At 44.5% G+C, this 24649-nt stretch overlaps 1 protein-coding gene across 6 annotated transcripts in view; it reads left to right on the top strand.

The window, feature by feature from the left end:
* MYO7A (myosin VIIA) overlaps positions 1 to 24649 on the top strand; it is a 103486-nt gene that overhangs the window by 2404 nt on the left and 76433 nt on the right. For all 6 annotated transcript variants that reach the window (XM_042792839.1, XM_042792842.1, XM_042792841.1 and 3 more), the window contains exon 2: positions 15995 to 16052. In XM_042792839.1, coding sequence (XP_042648773.1) covers positions 16035 to 16052 — 18 coding nt within the window. In that variant the 5' untranslated portion in view covers positions 15995 to 16034. The remainder of the gene's footprint in view (positions 1 to 15994; positions 16053 to 24649) is intronic.

Genomic DNA, 24649 nt, shown 5'->3' on the forward strand with positions numbered 1-24649 from the left:
AGTGTCACTGCACCAAGGGGCTGGCAGGATGTGGAGACAGTGTATCAGAGAGCTTTGCACCATGAAACGCTCCTCTCTGCTAGGCAACGTCTAAGGAGGACTTGATATGGGATGAGTGGTGTGTTTGTGATGGTCTGGTCCCCCAGCTGAGCTGCTATGTAGAGACAGAAGGCTTCTCAGGACAGGACTGCCCCGCAGTGTCCGTGTTTAGGCTGTCCATCCATCCCCAGGTAGCAGCCCCAAACCCCACTGTGCCCAGAGCCTGTGCACAAAGCCCCTGCTCTGAAAAGCTCTTGCTGTCAGGATACTGGGAGAGAGCAAAGTGCAGTCATTCCCACTTCGCAAGGGGAGTGCAGTGTGTGGAAAGCCAATGAAAAGCAGGCATTTGAAGTAGATTGAGTGTCAAAGAAATATACAAAAGTTCAAAATCCAAAGCCAAAAATCTCTGAGGACCCCTTCATTTCTTGGGACTGTTGGCTGAGCCCTCCCCAGAGCTGCCCAGCCTAAGCATCTAGGTACCAACTCCCATCTCAGCCCAGCTGGGATCCAAAAACTGGGTGCTTGATCCCATTGGCGGCCTTGGAGCAATTGCAGAAAAACATTGAGCTGCTCTTGGACCTCAGTCCTAACAAGTTCCTTTCACAGCATGTTGGTTCAGCTGCTGCCATCCCCTTTCCTAAATTTAACCTGGTATAATAACCCAGTGTTTGCCTGGGGCGCAAATGACCCGAATAGAGTATCCACATGCATGAAAGGAGTCAAAACTTATGCTTTAGGTTGATTATAGACTTACAGGCTGCCTTGGGTGGAGGTTTCCACTGCTGTTGTTTCTGCACAAGCAGCCTGGTCTCCAACATTAAGATGAGTGGAACAAGGAAGTCTTTCTTGCAAGAGGATGTGCCCGAGGTTGTGCTGAGTGCTGGGAGAACTGAGCCTTTGTGAATCCTGGTCTTGTACTCTCTTCCCACCTGACACTGGGTTGTATGGTGGGGAGGGGGGTTCACTCCAAGAGACAAAGCCACTCACTGCAGCAGTTCCTGACTTTGGAAATGGCAAGATAAATGTGGGATAGTGGCTGAGCTGGAGAGAGGATGGGCACAACATGGAGGCTGGCAAAAGAGGATAGATAGAAAATGTCAGGTATCTACTGTGCCTGGATAAAGGCAGCTGTCAACAGTACCATGTAAATGTAAAGACTTTTAGGAATATTATGATTTAGTCTCATAGGGCTTGCAGGTTGCAGATGTGAAATACCTTCCACCTGAAAGGGTTTTGCAAATGCTAAGCAGGACTCACCTGCCCAACACACTGGGGCATAGGGAAGAGGTGATCTGAGCCCTACCTGGACTGTACTAGACTTGGGACTAGGACCCATCTCTTGGGACCAAGCCCTTGCATGTTCCCCAAAGTATCTGTCATTGTCCAGAGAGCACATTTCACTCCTCTGTTGAATTAGCTCATTTCAAGTAATCCAAAACAAAAAAGACCAAACAGATGTCAGGAGGGGATTGAAGAATGAATCAGCATTACACCTCTGTGAGTCCATGGCATGCCTGCAACTGGACTACTGTGTGCCATTCTGGTTCCTCCATCCCCAAAATTATGTAGGTCAACTGGGGAGGAATCAGGGAAAAGAAAAACAATATAATATAAAAGAATATAAAAACTAGGGAGCATCTAACAGAGAACAGGTTCAAAGCAAAAAGAGTCCACACAACTGGCATCTGTGGTACTTCTTACTGCAGGATCCTGTAGATCTGAAAAGTATTGAAGGGTTTAAAAAGCACTCAGACAAATTAATTGATCAAAAGCCTCTCAGAAGCTATAAAATATAAATATTAAAGACAAAAGCTTCCCTTCTTTGCCTCTAGAAGTTCTTGAGCTGCAAATTATTAGTGTCTGGGGGAGTATTATGGAGTAGTGCCACTAAATCTTCACCCTGCTTTTATATGGCTTCCTAGGCATCCTCTGTTGTCCACTGTCAGAGAACTGCAGTAGATGGGGAGCCCACAAGCTGAATCCAATATGGGCTTTTTTATGTAGAGCTCATGCTTCCACTCACAAAGACTTGTTCACACTCCTGAGATCCTCCTTGAAATATTTCTTCTGAGGTATTTGCTTTGCTGCACTTAGTTGTCTGGGAGATGATAAGGTGTCAGCCTCATCAATTTAGTAACAATGCCATGTATCATGTGGGTCAAGGAAAATAAAGCCTGTTCTCTTCCTTTTTCATTGAAAATACTTTCACACTGGCAAATACGGAGAGGAGCTTAATAGGATTTCTTGCAGATTCTGTACCAGATACATTAGGGAACTAGGGAATTGCCACAAAGCTGGCGATCAGCTAGGTCACTGCTAGAGAGGCCGGGGTTTGCGGGTGGTTTCCTGTGAATCCCAGAGATGACCCATGCTGTTGTTAGGCTGAGGTTTGCTCTGCAAGTTAACAAGATGGTTTTCCACGAGCCCAGCATGTGTTGGTGTGGGGAAGTTTGAATTCATGCTGATGGGAAAGGCTAGAAGAAGAAAATGCTTTGCCTCTTGGTGGCACCGAGTTTCCAGTCTGGGCAAAAGTTCTTCTGAGCTCCTGTGGAACCAAAGAGCTTCACAATAACAGTGGGGCTGTTATTGTGAACCAAAGAGCTTCACAATAACAGTGGGGCTGAAAGGGAAGGGAGGGAGCACCCACAAATCATAATACCTCATATCAGCAGAGATAAAGTCCCCTTACCTGGCTGATGCTGTTGGGAGGACAGGCAAACCTCTTTCACAAGGACAGAGGGTTACAGCAAGTGGATGTTGTAATGAGTTGGAAGGAGCCCTGCAAGCCAAGCTAGAGTGCATCAAACTTCTGCCCGCTGTGTCTGAGCCTTTGGGTGTGTTTCCAGCATCAGTGGTGGTCACCATTACATTGTGCTGCTCCAGCTATTTCTGTCCTGCCTCCTCTCATCCCCCAGCTTTGTTGGACCAACACCATCAAGGCCAGCAGGTTTACTCTGAGCTGAGCTGAACTCCAGAAACCTCACACACACTGGGTTTGTCTCTCCTACAGCCTGCGGAAGGTTTAGGTCTAGAAAAATAAAAGGGGTGGTTATTTAACCTGTAACCTCCATGCAAGAGCCTTCCTCAAGCCCATTGCAAAAGTGCACTCAGAGGGTTGTCAGAGTGAGCAAGTCGATCTCTGTTTGCTCTTCAGCTCCTCTGCTCAGCTTCTTGGTTGCCTTTAATCCCTGTGGAGTGACAGAAACCAAGATAAAGTCCAGGAAAAGGTCAGGCATAGCTGCCTTTTTGTGGAGTTTTTTGTACTTGCTGGAGAGATGCAAGGGCCCAGAGTGGTCTTTGGCACAGACATGAGAAAACCTCGTATTGTTGGAATTACTGAAAGTCTCCATGACCTGCCAATGGTATTACTGATGTGCCCCCATGCCAGCCTGGTGGTGCTACCTCATTCTCGGTCCAAAGAAAGGATAGACAAAACTCTCCAACACTTCTTTAGGATTTCCTTTCATTTCTGCAAGCTTTCAGAGCTACCAACTATCTCAGAGCACTTGGGGTGCCACAACACAGCCCGCCCAGGGATCAGGATCCATAGCAGGAACTATTAGACCTTTCATGTAATTCAGTAAAGCGGTACACAGAGACTTATAAAGAATTAATGAGCAGGTCAGCCCAATCTGCTATTACGCCAGGGAAGTCTCTCAGAGCAGATATACTGCAAAGACACCATCGCTTCATGTAAGAAATTGCTCCTCTCCAGCACAATACAGAGGAAGGTTTACCTGATGGTACCACCAGTACTTGTGGGTGATGGAGCAGGTCCTTGTCCCATGGGGAGGAGACTTTCTGAGAGCACAGCTGTGTTACTCCAGCAAGGCATGGAGATGCTGTTTTTTCCACTTCTAAATGTCATTTCTGCATCCAAAGCATCATCAGGGAGACAAGAGAGCACCCAGTGATCTTGGCCAAAGTGCTGTGAGAGCCGTGCCAGCTTGCGATACCGTGTTGAAGCAAATCAGGACTACTGTTCATTCAGGTTAATCGTACCAGTACAGAACAGGGTGGTGGGTAGCAGAGGGTGAATGCTGTTTGTGCAACCTCATTGCTCTTCGAAATAGCCCTCTGGATCTACCCCCAGTGCCCTTTTATATCTGTGGTTTTGCACACAGCAGACTACTGTTTGGAGTAGCAAACCAGGTCCTGTCCTCCCAGCGCTGAGCTCAGCAGTCAGGGAAGATATTACATGAAAACACCTGGAACAAAAGTCAAGCTTTTCAGGTGAGCTGTGTTGTTGAACTCAGCTCAGGGAGTGAGACTTGTGTCCAGCAAACACCCACTTCTTATGTGTAGTTAAGAGCAAATCACAAATATTAACAGCCACCCCTTTCCTCAGAGGAGTATCTCAAAATACTGCAAACAAGGGTGGGAATGGATCAGCTTGTTAAAACTGGAATAAATGAAGTACCTGATTAAAGCTGGCTTGCTCGTCTAATCTAATTTCCATAGGAAACAAGGCCTGTGTGGTCACACTGCCTGTCTCTTTAGATGTGTCACCTAATCATGGTAGCTTGCTGACTAAGTTCACTCCAAATTTGACAGAGCTAAAGCAAGAAAATGAAGTTCCTAGGCACTTCGTAAAAATATGCACGTGAGCAATGGAGAAAACTAGTACCCTGCAGCATGACGCCAGATCCTGTCAGACACCAGAGAGCCCAGGTAGGGTGAGAAAGCTGTCCTGGATGGCCTACCTGCAGGAAAGGCTTCTTGGGACTATGCCCTACTGACTGTCAAGAAATCTTATTGTTTGGAGTTTCATGGTTGTAAATTAGGCTTTTGTAAGCTCTGCTGTTTTCAGAGGGACTTCTGTAATTATTGCTGGCTCTGCTCTTCATGAGGTGGGAATTTGGCATGGAGCAAAGTCATTTCACCTCCTGAAGCCTCCAGTTCTTCGCCCATCCAGGCTGCTTGGGGATGTGCTGACTTTTGCTTTATGCCTGTGCAACACCTAACATATCACAGAATAGTTGGGGTTGGAAGGGACCTTAAAGATCATCCAGTCCCACCCCCTGCCCCAGGCAGGGCCCCCTTCCCCCAGCCCAGGGTGCTCCCAGCCCCGTCCAACCTGCCCTTGAACCCTTCCAGGGAGGGGGCAGCCACAGCTGCTCTGGGCACCTTGGGCCAGTGCCTCACCCCCTGCACAGGGAAGGATTTCTGCCTTAGATCTAAATCTGCTCTCTCATATGTATTTTAGTCTAACTCTGTTTTGGCAAAGACCTATAAGCACAACTTCAGCTTAGCCAGATGATGCCCTTGAGGGCACAGAGCATCCCATGCACTGAAGCACACCTAGTGACTTGATGCGTCACCAAAATGTGAAGAGCAGCAGATGGAGCAGCAAACAGCCCCTGTGACTCAGTTTCCCCAGCTGCAGAATTAGTATAACATTTTGCATGTGCAGCCAATGAGTCAGGGAGCGTCTGTCCCCTTCTTGTCCAGGCTATTACAGAGCTGATGTTCCCCAGCACTGCCTCATGCTGCCCTGAGGGATGTAATGGTCAGTGTGCCAAAGGCACCCTGGAAGGGCAGAACAGAGTCTCTACTTAATTTGTACAGTCCCTGTTCAAGCAAAACCCCCTCTGGACTCATCAGGAATGTCAGCAGGATAAAACAAGGCTGGTATCTTCTGATTTGAACCTATTTAATTCTACTAGTCCCTGCATTTGGAGGCTGACCCCAGCCTCTTTGAAGGGCCGTCCTGAATTTCTCCAGGACCACAAGAGATAAGAGGGTAGTGTTGAGGCAGGCAGGGGGAGGATTTCAATGAAAATCCCAGCAAAGGGTTTCCTGCTGAGGAAAAACCTCCCAGGATTATAACAGCTTGCAGAAACCCTGCACCAGCCAGCACTAATAGCACTGAGAGAAACCATACAGCCAAGTCCAGACCATTGGGGACCAGCAAGAGTAGAGGGTAGAACAGCTGCTTATTAGGACAATTTAAGGACAGAGAAGAGCAGGGAAGCTGACTTTATTAAAGGTGTGTTGATGTGGAGTCATAGGCACAGACTCGAGTGTCTGCAAGAGCCACATTGCACCTTTGTGCTTCACCTGCCTGACCTTGGGGAGAGTCACATCCTCCCTCTGTGCCTCAGTTTTCCTCTGTATGAAATGAGGATAACATCATCCCTCCTTCATAAATAAGCTGGGATTTGTGAGGGAATAACACAGCCTCATAGTTCACTGAAGTGTTTACTAAAACAGTTACTGCAGTAAAGACTCTTTAACAAATCTTTCTATAGCAAAAAAAAAGTAGCAGTGGCTTAGTAATTAAATTATTGGACTGCTATTAGTCCATCATTCAGCTCTTACTTCTGCCATACATTGTCTGGGTGGTGTCAGATCATCTAGAGATTGTTTTAAAAGAGAGAACTTAATGGAACTTAGAAAGAGCCCAAGTACCTAAATCCCTCTGAAACCACTTCTGGAACAAGCTCCAGTGTGCCACGGGACAAATCACCTAACAGCCCATAAATTTATTTTTGGGGCCCTGATCCCAGCCTGCAATGGGTGCAGTGCTTCTTCTCTTGCCTTCTGTCTTGGAGCAAGACCTGTGGTCTTGTAGCTTCATGAGATAGAAAGTTGGGAGGGCCAAGAAGATGATCCAGTCCAAACTCCTTCATAACATGGCCCAGTTATTCCTAACTGGAACCAGTAATATATGATTGGCTAGAGTATATATCAAGGGGATATATATATATCTCTCATTCTATATAGGGTATACACACCTTCCCTCGGATCTTCATGGTGGTGTTCTCAGATTATAGACACAGTCTTTGTAGCTGTCTGAGCAATACAACCAAAGGATTAAACCTGCATCTGAGTTAAGAGCTAAAGGCTGCGGTTCAGCTGCAGGGCTGGCAGAGCCCAGATGTCTGAGAAGGTTGCTGCCTCCTGAACCTGGCCCAAAGCAGGACATACCACACATGAATCTCCTCCCAAATTCCTGCATTTATCATAAAACACATCAGCTTGAATTCAACCACCACATCTACATGTGTACCATGCTCTGTCAATGGCAGGGGTTGAGCAGCCTATGAAGGAGCAGGTCCATGGTCACCCCACTGGCACTTGTTGGTCTGCTCAGCCCAGTCTAGTTGGGGTTCCTGGAGCATGGGTGGGCAGGATCTGAGCTCTGATCTTGGCATAGTGCTGTGTGGACATCCCAGTGAGCTCAGGACCATCAAAGGGACTTCCAGTACAGCCCAACACTATGCAGGACAACCCTGTTCCAAGGAGAAGAGTCTTGAGAGCATGTTCATGTGCTAAGTCACCCTCAATTCCAAATATAGGCTGTACTCCTAATTTGTTCTTGTCATGTGTCAAGCCCCATATGTAGACCCTAGCAAGACTGGGAGTTCATCTATAGACAAAGAAGAGATGAAAACAGATTGCAAACACCATTTGGCCAATATGCAAGTGCAGCATTTTGCTTAGATCATTTCAGCCTGCTAGGTCTAGATTATGCTGAAATTACACCTGATCTCCTTGCAAAATGATACTTTATTTGATTAATTGTTGTGGCTGTTGAAAAATACTCAGTTGCCGGTAGAGGCTGGTGTACAAAAGGAAATTGCCCTCCTTGGGAAGCTGTGGCAACCGCTCTGCGGTGAGCTGGGATCGGATGCCACCATGGTCTATTGTTCTGCTCTGGCTATGTGAAAGCACAATGAGGGAGAAAAGGTCAGGTCTTTTGTTCAGCTTCTCTACCTGCCAGGCTTTTTGGGGGATTGAATGCAGGGCAAATCTATTGAACTTCCTGCTGGAGGCTTAAAAAATTGATGCCCGTTTCCTGACTACTCTCAGATGAACAGAGGATACATATTGATTCTCTGACTTTCCACAGGAGGGAGTTTTCTGGAGGTTTGTGCTCTAATGTAGCCTTTTTGTCTGGGACTCATTCAGATGAGGTGTCTCTCTTGGTTACACTGCTACCAACACACTTCAAATGGTGGTTTGAGGGCTGAACCAGTCCCACAGTCAGTTAAGTGGTCTTTTGACATATTCCCAGCTGCTCAGGGAGCACAGGGATGGGAGAGAGGAAGGGACATTGAAATGAAACCAGTCACCTCAGGCTTCCTTGATAGTCAATGGGGAGAAATAATGCTGATTTCTCCAACAGACTGAGTGAATTGGTTCTTGGAAGCACCTGTTTGTCCTCATAGCCATGGAAGTGATCTCTGTTGATTTGATCAAATGCCATGTTTGTATCTGAACAGCTCAGTCCCACTTTGGGTGTCAGATGGGACTTGGGGCACAAAAAAAAGGACCAAAAACCACGATGTCACAACACTATCACTGGTGAGAGGACAACGTGTGTCAATTTGGTTCAGAAAACCACAGCAGAGATGTGTAATAATGAATTCTCATTCTAAGATTTGCATACTTCTGTCTTACTCCATGGTCCCCAGGCTCATGTGTATAAATACAGGTGATGCTGATATTAGCTCCCAGCTCTCTTGTGATCTGTGCACATGGTCAGGAGGCAAGGAAACGCTCAGGCATTGCTTCACACCATTCCTAGGTAGTAGGTGCAACACAGGATGGGCTATTGCCTTTGTGGAAGTTCTAGCTTTTGTCCTGAGCTCTGTTTAAAATCACATTCTAATGCCTACAATGTTTTCTGGTTAGTTTTGTTTCTTTTAATACTGTGAGACGTCCTATGAAGACATAGTGTCAATTCAATGTTGCACTCTTGCATTCTCTATATAGCTAAACACACATGTGGTGTCAGCCTCACTGGGGAATTGTCCATCTTGTCCTAATGCAAAATAGGAAAGAATCTGAGAGATTGGTACTGGCATGTATAACACTAAACAAGCTCTGAGATCCTGCAGCTGGAGTTGAGTCTCCATGGTTCTCTAACTGACGGGTATGATGCTTTGCAAAGGCAAACAGGATGGCATAGCCTGGAGCTGTCATCGCAGGCTGTGATTAATGCCTGCAGCTCCTGGTGCAGGAAGGCACAGAGGATCACATTCCTTTCACTTGCTGTCTTTTAAAACCCTTCACACCCAGCCTCCAGAGAGGTCACCACCTTGGCATTTCATAGTGTCCTGATTCTCAGCTCATGGAAATCAGTGCAGTTGGACTGAAGTCAGTTATGTCTCAGACATTTCATACTGCTTAGGGTTTGTCCAGTGAGGGTTTTTTTTTTAGCTGGGTCAAAAGAAATAACAGTGTTCATATTTTCAGCTGATCCATAGTCAACCTGACCAATGAGGAGAGCTCAGGACATGGTTTAAGTGTTCAATTTTCAGGGAGAAGCCAGATTTTTTAGAAGCTTTCAGTTCTACATGAGGCCAGTTGAAAATAAGGCCCTGATTTTCAGGTACTGAAGTCTCTGAATGGAAACTCTACCTACTTCACAACCCCTGCCACCTCTCTGTCACTCATGTTGAGTAGATAATACTCTATTTATTGGTGGCTTCAGTTATGAGCATCATTTCACTGGGTTTCAGTTGCACTTGCAGAATGATTGCAGTGTGCATTAGTGCTGCACTTTCTTTTTTGAGCTATTTGCATGAAAAACACAGATACTTTGCATTTCTGAACATTAGGGTTTGTCTAAATGCATCAAGACTACTCCCACCCTGGGCAGTTTTAATGCAATAAGCCACCTTGACGCCTGCAGCCTTTTCTCCCTTTTGTTATTTGGCTAATTGATTAGCAGGCTGGCTATGTTCTTCTGTGTCAGAAAAGTTGTTTTCAATTCCAGTATCTGGAATTTTCTGTGTTTGGAGATCCCAGGTCTGCAGGATGACTGGACCATCCCATTTTCTAAAAAAAGCAACCAGCAAACTACCAGGTCTTCCCTGGGAACAGCATCCACCCACCAGAAAGAGAAGCCTGACAAGCAGTACCCTCAAATCTAATTAGTACCTAATCCTGTGGTTCTCATCACTGTAAGACTGAACACTGAGGGAATAGCTAGAGAAAAATCTGCATGTTCCCTAAAACAGCCCTTGCAGGCTGTTGTTTAGTTGCATGGTGTTGCATCCATGAGTAAACACCAAGGAACCTTGCTGAGGATCCAGGGTTTCACAATGGATCTTTATCTCCCACTATCACCTATACCTTTATGTGTTCAGCTTGCAGCTCTCTCTTTTTCCTTCAGTTGTCTAAACAGCTGGACCTGCAGCCAATGGGGAGGTAATTCTTTACACCAAAATACACCTCTTGTTCAAAGCAGCTATTCCTCTGTCTCCTGATACCAGCATTCACTAGAAATCTAGCAGCCACTCAAGGTCTGGTCCAAAGGCTATAGGAAAGGCTTTTCTTGACTTTCAGTGAACTTGGATGAGAGTTTTTCCAGGAAAACACACTCTGTGATGATCACCCCCCAGGGCATGCGGAGCCTGCAGGCAGGCTGTGTCACGGATGCACTGGTCACATGAGAAATGGTAATTCTACTGTTTTCTGAAGCTTATTGCTGTTGTGACCTGCCTTGCTGAGGTGACAGCTTCCTTGCATTCATCACACCACTTGTCATCACAACCTCAAGCTGATCTTCAATTAAGACATATCAAGGGAACTTTCTCAGCAAGGTGGCAGGCAGTGTGTCAGCCGGGAGGTGCTCACCATGTCCCCACATTTCCGTCACAAGAGTCTCATACTGTTTGCTCCCTTAAAAACTCAGGGAGTGCCATCCTGTGTGTAAAAAAATCAGCCAATACTTTGGGTGAATTCCCGTTGTCATTGCATCTGAGACAGTATTGTTGCTTTTAACAGGAACACATCTTTTCTCCGCATTAAAAAAGATGACAAGTAACAAAACCAGAAGACTGGATTTTACTCTTCATGTAATCTGCACTGGAGAAGTTAGAAATTATTATTTATTCTTGCAAGGATAAAGATATTTGTGCCACGGGAAGGGAAGGTGTAAGTGAATGGCCATTATGATGAATGTTTCAGTTCAAAGCCCAGACAGGGGAAATGGGAGATGATCACATTTTAAGCAACATCCCATTAGCTAAAGCACTAATCTAGCAAGACTGAAAGTCTGGGCTCTCCTCCAACAAGATGGGGGTTTGTCTCCAGTTACCCACCTCTCAGCAAGTCCTGGACAGCCAACCTTTACATAGGCTTTGAGGGCAAACCTGAGCAGATGGGACAACTCACTTTTTATGAAGAAAAGAAAACAAAATAGGAGGCTACAGCCTAAGGAGACAGGGATGTCCCAGGTGGAAATGGATGGCAGGAGATTGGAAGTATCGAAGATTTATCCAAGATGGGCTCAGAAACCATGGCAGATGGTCTTGAAATTCTTACTGTGAGAGCCCAAGCATTCAATTAATTGAAAATCAGAGTGATAACTGATGGAAGTAGTCTGTAAGTGCCTTCACAGGGAGCAGACATCAAACCATGAAATGTTGATGAACCAATAGACACAGGTCACAGCACAGAGGGCCCCACATGATATCAAAGCAAGGGCCCATGCCTCTTGGGAAGAGCTTCCCAGACATGGTGTATCATTCTGGCCTTCCTCCTCTCTGTGCCCTGGTCACCGTTCCAAGCCAAGGGGTGCATGAGGGCAGGAGGGAAATGGAGGTGCAGCAGTGGGGCAAAACCCTGCCATGTGGGCCCATCTGTGAGGTCTGCTGTGGTTAGTAAGATCTGACTAGCTTCAGTCAGGAAGCTGAAAGCAAATACTCATGAGAAAAAGATACTTCATTTTAAACACTAAGGATGATTTGACCTTTGGAAGCTAATCCTCTAGAGAAGTAATGGACTGTCTCTGTTGAGAGCTTGCTTGCTGATCAAGCTAGCAGGGAAGACATTTGTTAGCCAAGAAGAAGATGAATGGCTGCCATATTCAGAATACTATCTTCTGACCTCAAAGCCCTGGTTCTGACTCAAGGCTCTAGGAAGAATGCAAAAATACAGACTGTCATAACTTCCCAAGCATGCCAACTTCCAGCAGGACAAAGAGTAGGAGTGGTATGTAGTGACATTGCCTTCTTCCCTTCTGCTCGCTGTCATGCACATTCAATGGTTAGAGACCCCAAAGACTGGTGGGTTTGTCAGTTTAGCCTCATTCAAGAACCACTGGTTTTCTTCCTGATCTGAACCCTGCTTTTGGTAAGGACAAAGGCACTTGTCTCCAAGGGTGTAGGTCTGACCTCTTTATTCATTGTTTCTCAGATGAACAGTAAAATACATTCTCAGATCCCTTGCTGGAGGACAGGAGGTGAAAGCAGCAGTGTGCAGAGAGCATTGGTGTATTAAATCTCTTTGCTCAGCTAAGGTGATACATTACATTTCTGCCAGTTAAGTGAGGTAGATAGAAGGCAAACTAACTTCTCTTGTTTTTCACATTATTAAGTGCCCAGGGTGTTCTCCAAAAGACAGGCTCCACACCAAGCTAGGTGCAGAGGGGGACAGGCTGTCACTGAATGTGAATGCACACACTCTGTAAATTAATTATTCATTTTCTATGCTGCATTTGCAGACAGGAAAATCACGTGGGACATGGAACTTCAGGAGAAAGGAGACGAATTTACATTTAGAATGAAATATCTGAATTTCTCGCAGCCAATGCCTAATGAACATGTGCTCTGGAGGATTAGTGCTGTGGAGCGATCCCTCAGGAAGTATGGCCAGTCATGTGGTTGGACTCAGGTCCTGAAATGCCAACAAGGAGCACAGAAATGCTAGTTAAACAGATTAGAGTAGCAACACCCTTCTCTGCAATTGCAGGATAATGGCTTTGTCCAGGTTCCTCAGACTTTCTCCCTCCAGAGTCAAGCTGTATCAGGTTGCTTGTGCATTTGGGATCTCTTCAGAACGAAGAAACTCATGGCAGAGGTCACAGTGGTGGAGACCTTGTACTGAAGCGGTCCTTGGCTTCTATTGAGCACTGCTTGCAAGCAAGTGGCATGTATAGTTCCATGTCACACATCACCCTGCATCCAGAAGTAATTTAAAGTCACTTCAGTCTCAACCCGCTGACTCCCTCAGATGCTCTGTTCAGATGATGCTCAACTAGTGATGCCCAGAAAGTTGTAAAATGAACTAAATTTACAAAAAAATACACTTTCCAGAGGGGCGTCTTTATGCTCTTGTGTTATACATGAGTGATTTGGGAGAGGTGCTGCGTACATCTTGTTTAGTCCAGCTCATTTGCCACCACACAAGCAGCTGTAGATCTTCACATAGGAAATGAAGGTGGGATTGAAGGGCCCTACGCTCACCTGCCAGTGAGGGTTGGAGGGTCCAGATGGTCATTTTGTTCCACTGGAGCTCCCATGAATTAGCAGGCAGCTGATAATCCTGGTGCTCGGGCAAGCCAAATCCTTCTTACTGACCCCTGTGGGAAGAACAGGGAGGGCAGTCTGTTGCTCCCTCTGCCCTTCCCTTTCGGGGTTTCCCTGCTGAGCAAGCTGTGGGGAAAGCTGGCTCCCCGTTGTGTACAACTTTCCTTGCAAAAGTATTGTGATGGGGCTCAGAAAGCACTGAACAAAAGCAAACCTGATGTCTTGGGCTGAAGGCTAGACTTTCAGAAAAAAAAAAAAAAAAAAAAGAACACAACAGGCTCTGGGTACCAAAGTCCTGTTTAAAAGCAGACTATGTTGAGTACATAAATACTCTTCCAAATGTGGCACAACACTTATTCAGCATCACCAGAGGCCGGGCTGAGCAGGATGCCCATGTACAACATGGGGTTTATGCTGGGAGCCAGGGCAACCATGGGACAGTGCTTTGCTTCAGCAGCAGAAGGACAAACAACTGAAGGAGCAGTTCTGAGACCTGAACCTGTGGTTCGAGCCTAGCCTGTGGGAAGAGATCCCCCATGCACAGCTTTTGCAACACGGACAACAAATGAGGCAAACTCACTTAGGCCATTTGGTTGATTAGCATACAAATCAATAACAACTGAAATATTTAGGAACAGGCTCTACTGGGTGAGAACTTTTCAGAGAGGGAAACTGAGGCAAGAAACTATAAGATGACTTGTCCATATCAGGTGTCTTTCAAACAAGGAACTCAGGCTGTTACCCAACCCAGCGTTCAACACTGCCCCTTCGATCATCCTGTTAGAGAGCTGAGAAGGGCCTCTGAAGAACCTCACCCAGTGCCTGCTCAGAGCCACAAGATTTCACTGACTATTCCCAGTGGAGGAGACTCGTCAGCGCCCCTAGGCAGTCTGTCTCAGGGCTGACTACTTGGCAGTGTTAGAAAGTTATTTTCAAGCCATATGAATTAAGAAGAGAAATAATTTAATGTGCTACAGAGAAGATTGAAACTGAGAATTAGGAAAATTGCCTCACAACCTTTCAGATACTAAAGTGGACACATGATTTTCCACCAGTCATCTGTCTTCTAGAAATATGTTTTATGGCCAAAATTTGTCTAGTGAGTATTTCCTAATGAACAGTGATGCCTTGGCTGCTCTTAGAACACCAGTTCCTTCTCCAGGGAAAGGAGGGATGGGCAATGCAGAGGGATTATGCGGATGGTTTCAACAGCTGGATGTTTTCATTAAGGTGGTGAAGGCACTTAGATGGCACACTCCTACAACTTTCAGTGGGGTAGTTATCTGCCTTCAAATATGTGGTCAGTAAAAATATAGAGGTGGTGCAGGCAGCACGGTGAGGAAACAGGGAATCATTGGAAATGCTGTTGGGCCTTTGCAGTCCTTGCAGGAGGTAAATCCTGCCTTGCTAGCTAGGAAGGGAACATCCGTGTTTCCCAAAGCAGTTGAGAAGTTACAGAAAATTCAGCCAACAAGATCAGCACCAAAGACTAAATCCAACATTACTGAATGGGATGAGTGCAGTTGCTGCTGGTGGGGAAGAGAGATTGCTCTCCTTGCCATGAGGAAAGTGTGTTGGGACATTGGCACAAGGCATTATCACTCATTTTTTTTCAAGACTAAGTCTGTGCCATGTTGTGTCTCTTTAGGACATCTCGCATGGAGATGGTTGAGGGGAGGTGGAAAAACTTTACTATTTCCTCCCGTCCCCCCAAGAAATGTTCTCCTTTTAGTGGGGAAAGCACAGCAAAAAAAAAAAATATGGCTAGAGCCCGAAACAAAATACCTAGGTTTGTATGATGAATCTAGAACGCTTTGTCACTGTGAAAGGAAATGTCTTGTGCCCTGCAGGATCATCCTTCATCAGCATTCACATCCCTAGTGTCTCATGGGAGTTGTGTCTCTCAGGCCTTTTTGCCTGCTTTTTAAGGCATGAGGTTTTTTACCATACTGGAAAATGTTCCACATCGTACTGATTGTCATGTAACAATTCTGACTTGGAGATTAAAAACTGCAGAAATTAAATTCTTTGAAAACATTTTTCACTCATACACACCAAACCCATTTATTGCTGGGAGCACCGTGAAGTTGCACCACACACCAGCAAGCACAAACCTGGGAGCAGCATGGGACTTTCCCACATAAATCCCACAAAGGTACAATTTGCACAACAGGCAGGAGCGGAGTGTGGAGATACTCAGTCTGATCCAGGTACTAGTTGCAGGCTGTGGTGGAGGGCTTGGTATTTTTCTTTCCTCTCCTGAAAGCAGTTTTGATAGAAAGATGATAATCCATCTGGAATTGCAGGCTGTAAAGACAGGACTCCCCTTCTCTATGTGCTTTAATTCATACCATGGGATCTTGATGACACATGTAATAAATCAGTATCAGTCTGTTTGCTAGATTAATCTTTGGAAGACTTTCTAGGATTCAGTTTACAAAATATTACTTGCATAAGCAACCTCCAGTCCCAGTCTCATTCACCATAGTGCAGGCATTAATCTGGATGTATTAGAGGATTGTCTCTCTCTGTCTGGAATTAATATTATGAAAGTGTTGGGAGTTTAAGTTCTCCTAGCCCTCTTCCACACGTCTGGGCTCCATCTGTTCCTTTAGGGCTGGGACAGTCCCTGAGCTGGGGCCTATGAGTCAGGGTGCCAGTTCATTAATTGATGATTTCTTTTGGTTTAGGTCCTTTCATGGTAATTGCTGATGTGTTTATACAGGAACCATGGTCATTCTACGACAGGTAAGTGAAGCATTCCTCTCTTCAGCATTTCAGATTGTACTCCATCACCCCAAAGGCTAATCACTGTCGTCATCTATTTTTTTTTTTTGGGGGGGGGGGAGGGTGAAGTCAGACTATTTTTATCTTATTCTATTTCCCTAAAAGGACTGTTACAAGATGTAGAGATACTAATTAGCCTTAATCCTTGATTAGCTTAGAGGAAATCATTGCTCTGTGTGCGTAGTCCAGATTAACCTCATGCAATGCTCCACTTTTGTTTTCTCATCTGGGATGGCCCAGAAGCTGCATGCGAGTCCTGGATATACAGAAGAATAAAACAGTTTACTGCCTGTTTTGAAGAATGTTTTAGTCAAGAACTGGTTTTCAGTTTCCAGGAACAGTGCTGCTTTGACTGTGTAAAAATTGAGTCCTTTTACTCATTTAAAAAGAAATCAAATTGAAGAATTAAGTTGCATGGCAGGTCTCATGTAGATTCTGAAATAATTTAGGGCTTGAAATTGTAGTGTTTTCCCTGTGTCTAGGCATAACATGTCTCTCACTCTCGGCTTCTGAGGTATCTTATTGCCATGTCTCACCTGGGGAGCACTGACAGTACTGCTATGTGTCCTGGGTTGGGGCTGCAGATTGAGACTCCAATATGTCAACACAGTCAAACATTGAGGCAACGGAGCAAATCTACCCAACATTTTGATTCAACTCTGTGTCTGCCTTGGCAAATATGCTTTTGGCTGCAACTGGGCAGAAAGCACCAGACCTTTAAAGCTGCATGCAGGAACTCATATGGCATCAATTTATACCACTGACAAGGAGAGCTGAGGATACCTTTGGGGGTGGTAGGAATGCCAAAGATCTCATGGAGCAACTAAAATTCTCTTTACAGTGTTGTCCTAGTCGATTAGGAGCCGTGGCCCAACAGAAACAGGCTGCACTTCTGCAGGGGTGATTAAGAGCTCGGTCCTCCTTCCAAAAGGCTCAGAGGTGTTGGCCCCATGTCAAAAACTCTGACCGATGCAGTTTGCGATGCCAATGAAAATGGGTGTGGAAATTAAAACAAAGTTCATATACTAATTTGAAAGCTCAGAATAGCAGCTGTGGCTCTAAGTAGTACCCCATAACAACACTGTCTAGGGTGGTAACACTCCAGGCTGCCTGTAATGTCTCTCTGATGGACGGTGCCCATCTGTGGTTCAGCTGCTAGTTCATAGTCTGTTGTATTGGTCTGAATTCATCCTCTGCAGAGCTTTAATCAAATAGATCATCTTCCTAGTTATCTAAAAACAAGATGTCTTGTCTAGGCAGGGAGGTAGGGTGCTTCTGAAGTAATTTTCTACCCACCTGTCTTAGGGTAGGATGGATTTCCTTTCTGGAGATATATCTCTCCCTTGTCTACCTAAACCCTAAGCAGGACTATCATAGGCGTTTGACATTTAGATGGACCCAACTGTGAATGGAGACTTGTGGTGGAGGGACATAATTATTTTCTTCTGTCACCTCTGCTATCATAAAAGTAACTTACAGGAAAGGGGACAAGTAGATGGCTCCAATAACATCATCAAGGCACTTTATGCCATCCGTCTAGATACTAATTAGCCAGTCCCAGCATCCAGTCTGGGATTTGGATCCTCGTTAAAACTTCAGGATCTGGTTGGTCTGGTGTGAAAATGGGGCTGAATTCTTGGGCTTTTACCTCTCATGTCTGTAGTGTTACAGCAGTAAAGATGAAACAGATCAGGAGTGACACTGCCCTTATGTTAACAAATGAGGATTTATTTCGAGGATGTTACAATGGAAGGAAAAATGTGGTGGTATTTCTGTACTGAAAGCTGGATGCTGGAGAGTAAACCTGGAACCATTTGTGATTGATGTGTTCATATCACCCAGGTGTTCAAAGCCCATCACCTCCAGGCAGGTATTACAAGAACCCTTAACAGAGAAGCATGTTCAGTCTCTTATAGACTTTTTTTAGAGAAAATAGTCATTCTCCATACAAACATCTTTTAGTTCATAAGAATTGGGTGTCAAAAGTGTATGAGGAACACCCAAGTGGACTCCCAGAAGTTATAAACAATTTTTAATACATTACTTTAGGATTAAATCTTATTATTATTAAACAAGAAAAAGCCTAGTGCACTAAAAAAGCTTCAAAAACTTCAAAAAACTCTTCAATTTCTTGCTATTCTTGATAGCACTAAGACTTACTCTCCCTGTGGGTTCAGATGTTGAGCAGGTGGTGACAAATGTCAGGGAAATAGGTTTGTGCAGAACTTGTTGCTTACTGCAAACATTTCTCTGCAGCATGGATTAGGTGAGCAAGGACAGCTCCATAATGAAATAAGGTTAGCTTATACTGGCTTTTTCTGAGGTCACTTTATACCAGTTTTCCCCATCTAAAAGTCCGGTCTGAGTCACACTTGAACCACTTTGCTCTCTGTGGTCCAAAGAGCCGTTTTTTATGGTGGTGCTTAATTGCAAGTACCAGCAATATATCTATTTTGCTTCCTTCAGTTTTCCTGTAAGATTTTAAAAACATATATATACTGTTCCTGGTTGTTATGTCTTTCTAGGGAGCTTTCCCTCTGTCTTTTGGTTTGGTTTGGGTTTTTTTTTATTTTTGAATGTGCACAACATGCTTAATAGTCCTCCCCTTCCATCCCTTTTCCCCTGAGAACTTTCTCCAACAAGAAAAAACAAAAGACCAAAACCTGGGATAGAACAGTGCAGATCTTTGGCCACTACAGCTTGTTTTTTTGTGTCCTTACCCAACTATAAATCCAGGAATTTTGAAGATGAGCTATGACATTGCACTCACCCATCAGAACAGTTCCCAGTAGGATCTGCCTTAGATGTTGGCTCTGGGCAGCTGGGCTCTGAACAAGGAGAAAACACAGAGATCCTGTCCCATGTCTTCCACCCAGTAATTCAGAAGAAAAGCCAATATTGTTCCTCAGCAGGAGCCTGCAGGAAGCCAAACTTATCAGCTTTAGTTGCTAGCAAATTACTCATGGCAAGTCCATTTCCATGCACAAAGAAAGGGAAGATGAAAAAGGAGGGCTCCCTAAATTCCTTCCTTGGCAGCCTGACAAGTTCATTTGGCTCCACAGCACAGTGGCAGCTCATTCCCTCGTGTTTTGTTTCTTATTTAAAACAGAGATGTTTTTAGAGCTGGAGTGGAGACTGGGAGGGTGTGGTGGCCCCGGCCACAGATGACCACACAGCCTGTCAAGGGTCACATTGCTGCTCCAGGGAGAAGGGTTTGCTGAGGCCACCGCTGTCCTGGGGGCAAATAACAAATGTTTGCTGCTTGCCACATGGCTGTTTTTGCCAACTATGTCTTCTCGCTCATGTAGGCAGCACTCATATAACCTGATTTTAAATCCAGGTTTTCCCAGTGTTACAAATGCCCTGCTGCAGGGCTAGACCAATAGAAATCAAACCCACTTATCTGCTGGGGAATAAAGCATGTTAACAAAATTTCAGTATTTCATGTGGGACCAAGTTCAGCACCTCACAAAGCTCATCCGCTAAACTAGACTTGTCAGAGTATTATATCTGTATTGCTGTGGTCTCCTGACCATGTCCAGACCACATGAGGAACATTGCTGCTGTTGTGGGTTTCTCCTAGTCTTAGTGGCACCCCAACCTACTCCTGGAGTTATAGGGAGACAAGTAGAAATAGGAGTGAAAAGAAACAGTGGAGACCTAAGCTAAAAATATAAAGAAAACCAAAGCTCAGCCAGAAATTAAGGTCCTGAGGGGTCAAGCACTGTGGACACCTCATGCTATAAAGCTCTTTTTAGTTCAACACCACAGCAAGGAAGGTGTCTCCAACTAGTCTGGAGATTTGCAGGAGCCAAGGTTTGGTCAGAGATTTGAGCTCTGCTCTCCTGGCTCAGCAGTGCTCCCGGTGAGGTGACTCTTGGGGGCAATGCCAAAACTTCGCAGTTTCTCTGCAACCATCCATTCTGCAAAGTCTATGCCACCTGTGGCATTTCTTTGAGTGTAAAACCCTTAATATAGCTTTAAACCCCAGAAAACAAGTCGTACATGAATGAGACTGTCTTTGATATGTTCATGTCTGTGTTTTCTGAGGGTTTTTTGTGGCTTCCTGTTCTTGTGCCAGGACTGGTTTTTAGCTAAAATTGTCTTTTCCCCTTCTTGCCATTTCTCAGGTGTTTGTACAGAGAGCAATTGATTTCCTTCCTAGCATGGGAATTGATCAAAATCCAACAAAACCCTTTCCCCCCCCGCCATAAAACAAGCTCTGAATCCCTCTTATGACAGTTGCAGCCCTTTCTGCACCTGCTCCAGCTTAATTTCTTCTTTCTAGGACCAGAATTGCACATTGCACTGCAGGTAAAAGCAATTTGTGCAGTTCATTAATGAGCAGAAATAGATTTTGTGACTGCCGGCATTTTACAGAGGCTCGGTTTGATGCTTCAGGAGGTGTTTTCCCTTGCCGGGAGTAAGAATAGCAGAGACCAGATTTTGAAATCTTTCAGTTCATTCAGACTTCTCATCTGTGAGCACTGGTTTCACCTGGAGTTGACATACACTATTTTGGGTGTTATTGGATAATATGCATTCAGCTTTGCTAAGTGATTCATGTGCTATATATTTTGTTAGCAAGGAAGAAGGGGCGGAGGAGAAAACCAACATTATTGTAGGTCTTCTCAGGGCTGATCTGTAATCATGTTATTATAAAAACCAAAGTGTAAGTCCACTGTTTGGATTCTCTTTCTCATAAACACTGAATAATTTAAGTCTTCTCCCATTTATGCCTTGTATCTATCTGATTTATGAGTCTGAGGCTTCCCTGGATAGCTGTAATGCAGCAATGAAAAGTCCGGCACAAGCCAACCAAAGGGCACATTTACATATAGATTGAAACATGAATCGTTGGGAGCCATTCATTAGTTGCAGTGCTCAAGACATTTGGCATTTTAACAGCTCTCTGCATCAAATCCTTTCCATCAAATTTATGGGACAATTAAAGTACTGGGGTAGCTGTGTGCAGAAAATGAAGCTGCAGGCTAGGGAGATGTTGTTGCAGTGCTATGGCTGCAGAATATAAATTGCATGATGTCAGATAAAGGTAGAATGAACAATCTCAGCCCTGGTGTGTAGATGCTCTGCCTCGTAGAGAGCCTGTCTGAAATGCACTCATTCCTGCTTTTTGATACCTTAGACAAGCTCTCAGGATCTATCTTCCCCAGAGTATATGCACTGAAACCTTCATCTATTTGATCTCATGATAGAGAAGGCTTGGAGTGAGAGTTGTTATATGTGTGGGTGAGTTTAGTTTTGCTTTTTTAAAGAGGCAGTAACAAAATACCCAGCCAATGGGACATTCATTTGAGGATATAGGAAACTTCAAAGGACTCGATAACAAACTTTACTTTGAATTAATCCTGGAACCTTATGCTTCCCAGGGAAAATCTACAGCCTCAGGGACAACCCTTACACAGCAGCTCACATATCATCTTGTCTTCTTGACTATAACTTCTCTGTGTCTGCCAGAACCCTTAAAGATGGTTCCTGAGACCTGAAGTCTGGAGCAAGAATAGAGAAATTCAGCCACTCACACTGCCTCTTTCTCTTAAACCCTCCAACTCATCATGGCCTCAAGTTGCACCAGTGGACATTTACAAGAAAAATTTCTTCACCAAAAGGGTTGTCAGTCATTGGAACAGGCTGCCCAGGGAATTGGTTGAGTCACCATCCCTGAAGGTATTTAAAAGACGTGCAGATGTGGCACTTAGGGACATGGTTTAGTGGTGGACTTGGCAGCATTAGGTGAGCAGTTGGACTTGATGATGTTAAGGGTTCTTTCCAACCTAAACGAATGTATGATTCTATAACCTAATTATGAAGAAGTCTTGCTGTTTGTGTGTGCTTTCTGTAAAGAAAAAGCCTGTAATGACTCTTGAACCTCATGTGGTCATTGTGCACCAGCTGGTGGGGCTGGGGGCTGCTGTTTCCTCTAGCAACTCCATTGTAAGAGTAAGATTCAGGGAGGGAGGTCAGAAATCAATCCTTCATTCCCACCCATTCCACCCCACATTTTACCCTGCTGCTAGGGATCAACACAAGGGTTGATTTCCCTTGGTTCTCACTCCAGCCATGGAGCCTCTGAGTACTGTTCATAATGGGAGCAGAGCAGAGCAAAGGATATCCCATCCCATACCCACACCCACAGACCCACCTCCCTCCTTCTGTCCTCCACTTCCTCCCAGATGTGATACAGCTGTTGGCTGGACTACGTTGTCCATAATGTCACCAAAATCATTTTATTTACAAGTATTTTAAAAAAATCCTTGAACATGGTTTATTATTTCTTACTTATTGTTGTCATTTCTACTCAGATCACTTCTCAGATGGGATATAGGGATGGACAGTTGGAGGGATTTGGGTAAAAGGTAGACATTTAAACCAACGTGGATGCTGTAAGAAATGACTGTGATATGACATGCTAAATGGAGTGTGGGATCATGCTTTTCATCTGCTCCTTGTACAAATGGCTGTGCAGCAGGTAGGCGGCTCTCCCTGTTCGAGGTGACCTTCCTCTTCATCAAATTCCTATTGCAAAATTGGAAAACATTCAACAGCAAGGCATTAAAAAGGAAGCCCTCAACACCTCATCAAGAAGCTGTGTGCAGCTCGTGGGGTCCAGGGAAAGGAAAACAATAACAGACCTTTTCAGTAGTACAAATTGAAAAACGTCATTTATTTTTCAGGAGAAAGTTGAGCTGGGCGTACAGAGAATATCTGCTGAGATGTCATTGCCTGGTCAATAAATAAAATAATTTTATTGGAATTAGAAGCTGATTTTGAAGACAGAATTCAAACGGGAGTGTCAAAACGATATGCTCTATGTCAGTCTTTAGCCAAACTCATGTGTTTTAATGAAAAACTTTGTTTATATGTATTTCCTGTTACATTTTAGTTTTTGGTGAAATGGCATTCTCTAAGGAAGATTTGCAGTAAGAATTTTGAAGCAGTAAATCTATTTTTAGTTGGTTTATAAATGTAACCAAAACAGAATGAGGATTTGGATGTTTGCTAGAATACACATAAGGAGACTGTTCTGAAAAAAAAAAAAAAAAAGTCTGTTTAAGAGCAGAGAAAATTCAATACTGTGAGTGAAATAGCCTGAGGTACTCTGGTAAGCCAGCTGGCACTTTAGGTACCTATACTGGGGCTTTCAACTGTGGGGAAATTAGATGAATAAGTGTGGGCTGGGACATGGGAATTTGTACGCTGATGCTTTTGCATTTTCGTTTTGCCACTCCTTGGGTATATTTGCAGATTTTGCTCTAGTGGTCAGCAGTACTGACCAGCTCATGCCGGGGTTGTGCATTAGACTGTTGCAATGTAAGGGAATTGCCTTTTTCCTGTTGACCACATTCATGTGGATCTGAGTTTGACAAACATGAGAAGGTGATGCAGTGGATCAATCCTCCTCTCCTCTCCTTCCCACATAAGCCTTGCTGCTATCTGCACAAGGGAGGTGGCACTGGTGGAGGAATGCAGCTGCTTTCTTGCACTGGGGAAAGGTCGATCTTAAATGTTTACAAGGATTTCATCCTCCATCAGGCAACTTTGTGAAAGGAGAAAACTTCACCAGCTATAAATTATGAGGACTTATGTTCCTGAACAAAAATTATTATAAAATTCTGAACAGAGTTACAGTGTGCTGAAGTTGGGAACATATATAATATGACCATATTTGTTCAGACTCAGGTATGTCCCACCTGGTATTCTGTATCCAAACTGACTGTTGGTGAACACCAAGGGATAAGTAAGCATACAGTGTAATTTGCACACAATGTTTTCCTATCCTTCAGAAAATTTCTTGGCCTCCACCTATGAAATTTCAGCTTGGTGATTTCTCAAGCCTGATATGATTTATTTGGTTAGTGTTCCCTAATGCATCTCCCTTCCAAGCACTTGTCCAGCTTCCTTACTTCTCCAGGTGTGCCACCCACCTCCATTGCATTTTTCTGAACCTAGTCCCTACTGACTTCGGCTGATGTCCTGTTATTTTTGGACTGGAAGAGTATTTTAAAGAAGTAACTCTACAGACTTGTCCACTCTGACCTAAGCATCCACATGGGCCACTGGTGAAGATAGGATGCTACCTTAGAGAGTCTTTTTGTGGGTCGTAACCTTGCACACCCATTTTCATGTCCTGTCTGAGCAAACTCCACTTATATCCTGATAGTATTTCTCCCTCCCAACTCTTTTACCAAAAAGCAGAAGCCCTCCACTCTTACCCCAGTCACTTTAGCAGAACCCTGGAAAAAAAGAGGTTGGCTTATTTTTATGCTGAAGAAGAAAGAGCCAAATGCTGCTTGGTTTTAAGACTGGGAAGAATTCCTACCTGGGGCAGAGCCTTGCCAGTGATTTCACACACCACAACTTGGAAGCCTTTTGTGAAGCCAGTGTGAATGCAGTGTAAGCAATTTATGTGCATCTCCTACCACACAGACAGACATTTTATTGCCAGCACCCTTTCTGGCAAATGAGTCTTAAGGTCACACACTGCATTTTCATGATCTGCAAATCACTTTGTAAAGGCATTTTACTGCCCCTTAACC

This window comes from Tyto alba, unplaced genomic scaffold, assembly GCF_018691265.1.
Source record: "Tyto alba isolate M040663 unplaced genomic scaffold, T.alba_DEE_v4.0 Super-Scaffold_2, whole genome shotgun sequence".
NCBI lineage: Eukaryota > Metazoa > Chordata > Aves > Strigiformes > Tytonidae > Tyto > Tyto alba.